This window comes from Ramularia collo-cygni (assembly GCF_900074925.1).
Source record: "Ramularia collo-cygni strain URUG2 genome assembly, contig: RCC_scaffold34, whole genome shotgun sequence".
NCBI classification, from domain to species: domain Eukaryota; kingdom Fungi; phylum Ascomycota; class Dothideomycetes; order Mycosphaerellales; family Mycosphaerellaceae; genus Ramularia; species Ramularia collo-cygni.
Window position 1 is genome coordinate 4,272 of NW_019716288.1, and position 7,569 is coordinate 11,840.

The 7,569-nt window shown below is 46.8% G+C and overlaps 2 protein-coding genes; one reads left to right on the forward strand and one right to left on the reverse strand.

Annotated features, from left to right (window-relative positions):
- Nucleotides 1-1,543: 1,543 nt before the first annotated feature.
- On the reverse strand, nt 1,544-2,104 carry RCC_11526 (related to SNARE protein of Golgi compartment; the record flags this gene model as incomplete). XM_023776747.1 has 2 exons in its annotated part: nt 1,544-2,026; nt 2,093-2,104. The coding sequence occupies 2 exons, from the start codon at nt 2,102-2,104 to the stop codon at nt 1,544-1,546; spliced, it is 495 nt and encodes a 164-aa protein (XP_023632515.1).
- Nucleotides 2,105-2,589: 485 nt separating this feature from the next.
- RCC_11527 (probable ribosomal protein L35) lies at nt 2,590-3,222 on the forward strand (the record flags this gene model as incomplete). XM_023776748.1 has 4 exons in its annotated part: nt 2,590-2,592; nt 2,660-2,802; nt 2,930-3,155; nt 3,211-3,222. 4 exons carry the CDS (start codon nt 2,590-2,592, stop codon nt 3,220-3,222), a joined length of 384 nt encoding a protein of 127 aa, XP_023632516.1.
- Nucleotides 3,223-7,569: the final 4,347 nt, after the last annotated feature.

The window sequence follows — 7,569 nt, forward strand, 5'->3', positions numbered from 1 at the left end:
GTAGTATAAGATAGGGTACTAGAAACTAGTATCCTTTCTATATTAGCTTTATAAGGTAGGAGAAACCTTTACTACTTTAAGGTTAAGGTCTTTTTCCTTCGGTAAACCCGGGCTTATAACCTATTAAATATTAGTCGGAGGTTCGTAGAATTTTAGGGGTAAAGTATAAGAGTATCTTAATCTTTAACTAGCTTACTATCTCCGATAGGCAGTACTTAAAAGTAGGAACTAATATGTTAATTAAGTTAATTATCTAGAGATATGTCTCTATCTCTTAAGAAGAGATTTTACCCTATATAGAGTTATATAACCTTATAGCTACTTAGCTCTCTATTATATTAGATATACAGCTATTCTATAACTGCACTTTCTAATAACTATTACCTTTTTAGGTAGGGCGGTAACCTTTAATTTTACACGCCCTTACTTCTAGAGCTATCGATATAAGGAAGTATCGGTAAGATTAGCGCCCTTAACTACTCCCTCGCTTAATTAATAGGCTACTCTACTAGTAGTTAGGAATCTAGTAGGCCGAAAATCGTCGATTCTATAGAGAGTAATACATTAGGTCTATAGCGGGAATAAATAAGGATAATTTGTTCTAGCGAATAATCCTTATATCGATAGCTCTACTTACTCTAATTTATTTACTAGCTTACGTTATTAGCGTGTACTTTTAACTTTATTATACTTTCTTATCTAGTGCTTCTATAACTACTCTCTCGTAGATAAATTTTAAGAATTATAGCGGAAAATAACATATTACTAAGTCTTATAGTAGTCCCTAAGCTATAAAGTAGCTTCGCCTATAAGTATATTATTAAAAAGTCTTCTAGATTGCTAGATAGGCGTAGAGTAGGAGGACGCGGGAGTTTTCTAAGTTAAATATTAATCGTATAATAAAGGAAGTAAGGGCGAGAGCCTTTTAGGTAGTAATAGATAGGATAAGCTTTAGGATCTAAAGGGGATATAGGTAAGTATAACGAGATATTAGAGGTAGATTGCGGCACCTTACTCTAGACTACACCGTAGCCTTCTCTCGCCCCACGATAAATAAACACACGAAAGACAGCTAGCTGCTTATTGAGTCGATGCATAGATAGATGGACAGACCATGTCATCCGAACATCGACCCAGCAATGCAATATGATCTAGAACTTCGCTGGGATTTCTTCTTGATTCTACCAATCCATTTGAAGCAATGGATAAATTGTGCATCTTGCCCTCTTTCTCYTGAAGTGATATCTATTCATTGAGAGTGCTTCCCCTTGCATGGATCAAGCGAAGGGGGAAAGCGTCGTGGAGTAAGCACGCATTGGAGGCAGGTATCGATGTGAGCGGGCCACTGAAGCTTTCCTGAGAACTGTCCTTTGATTTCCTCTTCTGTCTGGTCTGTGGACCTTGTTGACCGTCCTGGCCAAGAAGCAGCTCATGCACCATCCCAAAGCCMCACAAAGATGATGATGAAGATGCTGATAATAAAACACCCCAACGCCTCGCTGCCAAAGAAAAAAAATACAATCATCCCTTCCATCAACCCACCTCACCAAAACCACCAAAGAACCAAAAAGCAAAAAGCAATAAACGAACCCAAAATAATCCCATCCCTCCGCCTCTTACTCCCAATCCTCTGCATCAACCCATTAATCCCCGGAACCCTGGCCGCAGCGCCCGTAATCCTCCTCTGAATCCCCACCAACGTCTCCCTCTGCACAGCGAAATTCTCCTGCACGGCATACGCCTGACTCAAAACCCCATCGGCCATGGAGTGGGAATTCTGCAGTCGGGCTCGCTCGTCGAGCATGTATTCGGCTTCCGAGGAGCGGTGGGCGGAGATGTCGGAGCGGACGGTGGAGAGGAGGTTGGCGCGGTTGCGGGCTTGGGAGATTTGGGATTTTAGACGGAGGAGTTCGGCGCGGTGTTGGGAGAGGATTTCGCGGTGGCGGGCGAGGTTGGTGGATTTTAGGGCTGAGGGTGTGGTTTCGCTGTCGAGGGTTCGTGCCAGGGCGGAGAGGAGGTTTGTTCTCTGTTTTCATGCATTTGATTAGATTGGGGGGATGGATTTGATGGAGGTGGAGGGGAGAGTACGTACTGATTCGAGCATGTCGTTGAGTTGCGATTCAATGCGCAGTTCTTCGGGGGAAGGTTGGGCCTCCAGGTTGGTTTGCGAGGCATATTGGGCGTAGGTGTGGAAGAGCGATTCGGTCGGGAGAGGAGAGGTCAATGTTAGTTGGATGTATGGATAGAGGACAGCGAGGGGGAATTTACTTTACTTTCGGCCGCTCGAGCTTCAGTTCGCTGTTGCGCCCAGCTGGATGTGCTGGCCATGTTGGAGGACAACATCAATGAAATCACATGCGCACGCAACACAGCACAACCCAAGGAGATGTCGGCATCGCATCATTGTTGACCGACGACTGAGGCATCCCTGCATGAGCATCCACCAATCACCGGCCAAACCACGGTGGATCCGCAGTCTTGGCTCTTTCCGCACTCGACACACAATTTGCCGACACCTCACATCCACGACGACGACGCTCCCTCATCCCCCCACCGACTCAACTAACCCACACAGTCCAGTCCAGCACAATGGTGAGATTATTCCCAACATACCCCATGAGGTATTGTTTGCGCGTGCCTCCCACTAATTCAATGCCAGTCTTCCGGAAAGGTCAAGGCTCAAGCGCTCTGGGGCAAGAACAAGGACGAGTTGCAGAAGCAACTCGATGAGCTCAAGCAGGAGCTCGTCCAGCTCCGCACCCAGAAGATTGCTGGTGGCGCCGGCTCCAAGCTGAACAAAATGTATGTGGATTGAAAGGTGGGGATATGAGGGAGGATGGAAATGGGACACGCGCGGATGTGGGACATGGCGGAAATGGAAATGGACAACAACACACGCAGACGGCAGGCTAACAGGACATTTCTTCAGCCACGATGTGCGCAAGTCGATTGCCCGCGTCTTGACCATCATCAACGCGAACCAGCGCTCGCAGCTCCGCCTCTTCTACTCCGGCAAGAAGTACATGCCTCYCGACCTCCGCCCCAAGCAGACCCGCGCCATCCGTCGCCGATTAAGCCCCGAGGATGCCGCTCGCGTCACTGAGAAGCAAAAGAAGAAGCAGAGACATTTCCCCCAGCGCAACTTCGCCGTCAAGGTATACTCATCCTGATGTGGAGGGAAATGGAATAATTCGGGCTAATACACCACAGGTCGTCGCATAAATATGGACTTCCGGACGAAAAGTAAATCCTCACGGCGAAATGGGCAAATGGACCTCTCCAACCTTGTGACTTGAAAGCGAAACGGCATGCGAATTCCTTCTTCTTCTTCCCCTTCTCCTTCTTCGACTGCCATGGATGCAAGGGCGAAACATGGGAGGAAAATAGCGGGGAATCTGGGAATGGGAATGGCGTCTTTCATCGGTCGGGTTGCGAGTGTGTTCAGAGATGGCATGGACAAGACGGCTGAGGACTGATGATCAAAATACAATGAGAATAAGAGTCTGCACAACCGAATTGCATCTCATCTTGACCCAATCCATCGTGCATGCACGTATGTCTAGGTCTTGTCATGGGAGAGTGAGAGGTGAATGGGATGGCTAATGCGACAGTCGCGCCTTCCCGATTRGATGGGATGGGATATTGAACTGCTGCCCTGCAGGTACGACCGGATATCAAACGGCAGGAAGGAACGGTGCATTCTCTACCCGAACGCACCAATCGTGACCTGTCTGGCGCTCAAGGAATGCTCTTCTGGTACATCTTCTCCCTCCAAACCTTCCTTCTCTACCTACCTTCTCTACCTTCTCTTCTCTTCTGTGATCTTCTTCCTCACTCTCCCGCTCGCCTGCACAGATTCCCCCCTCACTCACCGAATCCGCACATCTAATTCTCACTTGCGAATGCATCACGCTTCCCCGGGATGGAATAAGGTAATCCCGGCCTTCTAGACCCGTAAAACAAGATTCACCCTCTCCAACTCACTCTCCTATCATCAAAATCAAATCCCCGAAAACAAAAATAAAAACCTCTCCCCCGTCCACGGAGCCCAAGACATTCTAATCTAATCTCCACGAGGGAGGAGGCATCCCCAGCCCAGCATCATCAGCCTGTGATCGAAATGATGAAGAAAATGGATTAAATCTTGTGTTGGATCGAGATTTGTGTTGGATCGAGATTGATCCAACACAAGGGCAGCACCTCGTCGCCATTCATGATAATGACAAAAAAGCTTGCCCGCGCTCACAAACTTGAACATTTTCGGCCAATATCTCGGCCAAGCTCCTAGATAGCGAGCTGATATGTATGTTGTGTGAGTCGTGAGATAACATCTCTCCAAGTTCAACTTTCCTTTCTCCAAACACGCAGAACAACCAAGAAATCCCCCCGAAAATGTCCCTCCCCCAAAATCCCGCCCACGAAATCCGCCTCCTCGCCCGTTCCAACACTCTCTCCCAACCAACCAGCGGTCTCGCCCCAGGCCACATCCAAGCAAACCTCCTCATCCTCCCCTCAATTTACGCCTCAGACTTCCACAATCTCTGCACCCAAAACCCCATTCCATGTCCCTTACTCGCCTACTCCGCCCACCCCGGCGACTTTACAAATTTCACCTCTTGTATCCCAGGAATCGCATCCGAGAATCTGGCCGTGGATCTCGATATCCGCACCGATGTACCTAGATATAATGTGTACGTCGACGGGATACTACAAAATGCTGGAGTTCCGGATATCAAGAATTTGTGGCGGGAGGAAGATCACGTAGCGTTCCTAATAGGATGTTCCTATTCCTTTGAATCCGCATTGGAAAATATGGGACTCGTACCTCCGCATGTGAAATTCAAGAGGAATGTTTCCATGTATCGTTCCTTTCTCCCACTTTCCCCCTCGGGGGTTTTTTCTCCCGGGGATGTGAATATGGTGGTTAGTATGCGGTTGTATCGTGAGAGTCAAGTGCAGCGGGTGAGGGAAGTTACGAGGAGGTTTGGGGTTACGCATGGGGAACCTGTGGGGTGGGGATGGGAGGGGGTGGAGAGGATTCTTGGGGTCGGGAGGGATTTGGATTTGCCGGATTGGGGGGATGGGCCTGTTGATGGGGAAGGGAAGGTTGTGGTGAGGAGGAAAGAGGAAGGGGAGGAGGAGGATGGTTATGTGCCTGTATTTTGGGGATGTGGTGTTACGCCGCAGGAAGCCGTGACGAAGGCGAGAATTCCGGGAGTAGTGATTGGGCATTCCCCAGGACATATGTTGATTTTGGATGTTAGAGATGAGGATATTCTTGATAAGTGAGTGGATGGAAGGTCATCAGACTCTCCTCCACAGCCCCCCTTAATCACTTCATAACAACCTCGACCAGTGGCTATCAAACCCGCCGTAGTACTTAACTAGCCAATGCCACGTAGACTAGCAGCGATGGAAAACACCATGGTAACGACCTCATAGAATAACAGATCCGACTCGATAATGTTACAATTGTCGGTAGCGAAGAGGAGGACCATTTCCCGGGTGGGAGCTCGCGAGATCGTCATATCTTGCGTTGAGACATCGTATCGAATTGTAATGAAGATTGGTTAGCTAAATGGAGAGAGTTATTCTTTACGTTGTGGAGGCTTTAGTTTCGTGCTATTACGACTTTCCCAGTCGGAGTCTACAGGTATCCTATATGCTAACGCTTGGTGAGAGATATTATGAGTAAGCTATTCGCGAAAGAGGTCGCCCTTATAGCTACGTGGAGGGAGGTATTAGAGTCGAGGATGATGGTGATACCGGGCGGTTTAGGGGCCGGACATTGAACTCTTTCCCATTCTTGCAGCCCTGATTACGAAGAAATTTTGTACGCCGCCTCAGATTTCTTGCTCTCTCCASTGTGTACAAGATTATTCATCACCCCGGAATGTTACTACTTCTCAGCGCACGAGCATGGATTGAGAGAGTCAGCCCTCAGTCGCTCGATACTCCTGTCACATCTGCGGCCTTAAAGGTAGACATTGAATCCTTCCATGTGAATCATCGACGGCTTATTAGAACTGATACATGGATTTGATCCACTTCAGTTAGAAATGCACTTCAAGTTGGAATCTCCATGTAATTGGTTCCTGATGCATCGCCTTGCTTAGCGAGGGAAATGTCCCGATAGCACGATTGTATCGATTCTCAAGAGTACCTTTTCGAGGGTCGTATCGTGTGGGAAGAAGAATTTCAAGGTGTGACAATCTCATATACAACACCTCCGAGTAAGATCGTGAGTGGCAGACGTGCGTGCATGTACATATTTAATGTAAAAAGTGCACCGCCGGACCAACATCGGAAGATGATTGATTGGATTCCTTCATCCGACTTGGCTTCCCAATCCGTCCAAATTGTGGGTCTTGGAAGGATTTGCCAAGGAAAATAGATAAGACGTCATGCTTGATGATCGCACAAGTCCTTGCTCGGCACGTGTGGCTCCGCCTTGTCGTGCTCGACTGTAACCTCCAACCTTCTATCGCTCGATGATTTGAGTGTGCTGTATTCTAGTTACTAGCGCTTTTCCCCTAGGAGACGCTATTATAGAGTTTGACTTTTAACTTAATTGACTTCTAAGGCTAGTAGTTAGTTAATTATTAAGTATTTAACTACTCGAGTAGTTAGTTAGGTAATTAAGTAAGTAACTAGTTATATAAAGAGGCTATCGCTGCTATCGTTAATATTATTATCCTCCGTACCCCCTATAGTCTCCGCTACCTCTATTATCGCCGCTACCCCCCCTATAGTAGGTATAGTAAAGCTATAGCGGTGCTAATCCTTCGAGAGCTTAATTAACCGGATAGTGTCGCTAAGTAGCTAAGAGCGTAACTAATCGATAGTTCTTCGTATTTTGCTAAACGTACGCTCGCTCTTAGCGGATATTACGAAAGCTAAGAGGATGTTAATAGCTAGCTATAAAAGAGCTAGATAGGCCTGTCTTATAAACGGCTACATCTACTACTTAATAGCTGTTATATTAGTTAGTAGTACTATAGGCGGAGCGTTTACGAAACTATCGAAATTATCGTATGTCTTTAGAATACTAGCCTTAGCTCGAAAGCGGTCGAATACGGATAGCGGCTCTAGTATATTGTCGCTCTACGTATAAGGCTAGAGTTTGTCCTTATAGGATTACTAGAGCGACCTTATACGCTTTAATGCGCCTATGTACTAACTAGCCTTATCGCTATACTACTATATCTTTAGCTATGCTACTCGGCGCTCTAGATAGAGTAGTATTATAGCTATATAGGCTCCGGACACGTCTAGTAGTTTATAGTACTTAAGAAAGAGACGCTCGGCAAGCTTAATAGGCTCCTTTAGCTTAGATACGCTATTACTACGAGCGTTAGTAATATAGTCGCTAATAAACTCTATACTCTCTTAGACAGCGTCTAGCGTAGTGCTATAACCTTTAGCCTTTAACGTAACCTCGTTAAAGGGCTTAAGGAAGGCCTATACGTGCGCGAGTATAAGGGCCGTGTAAGAGCCCTTATAATAATAGGATTAATAGAGGTAGCTAGATTAACTAACCTTAGAGAAGGGAGTATAATATAACCTAAC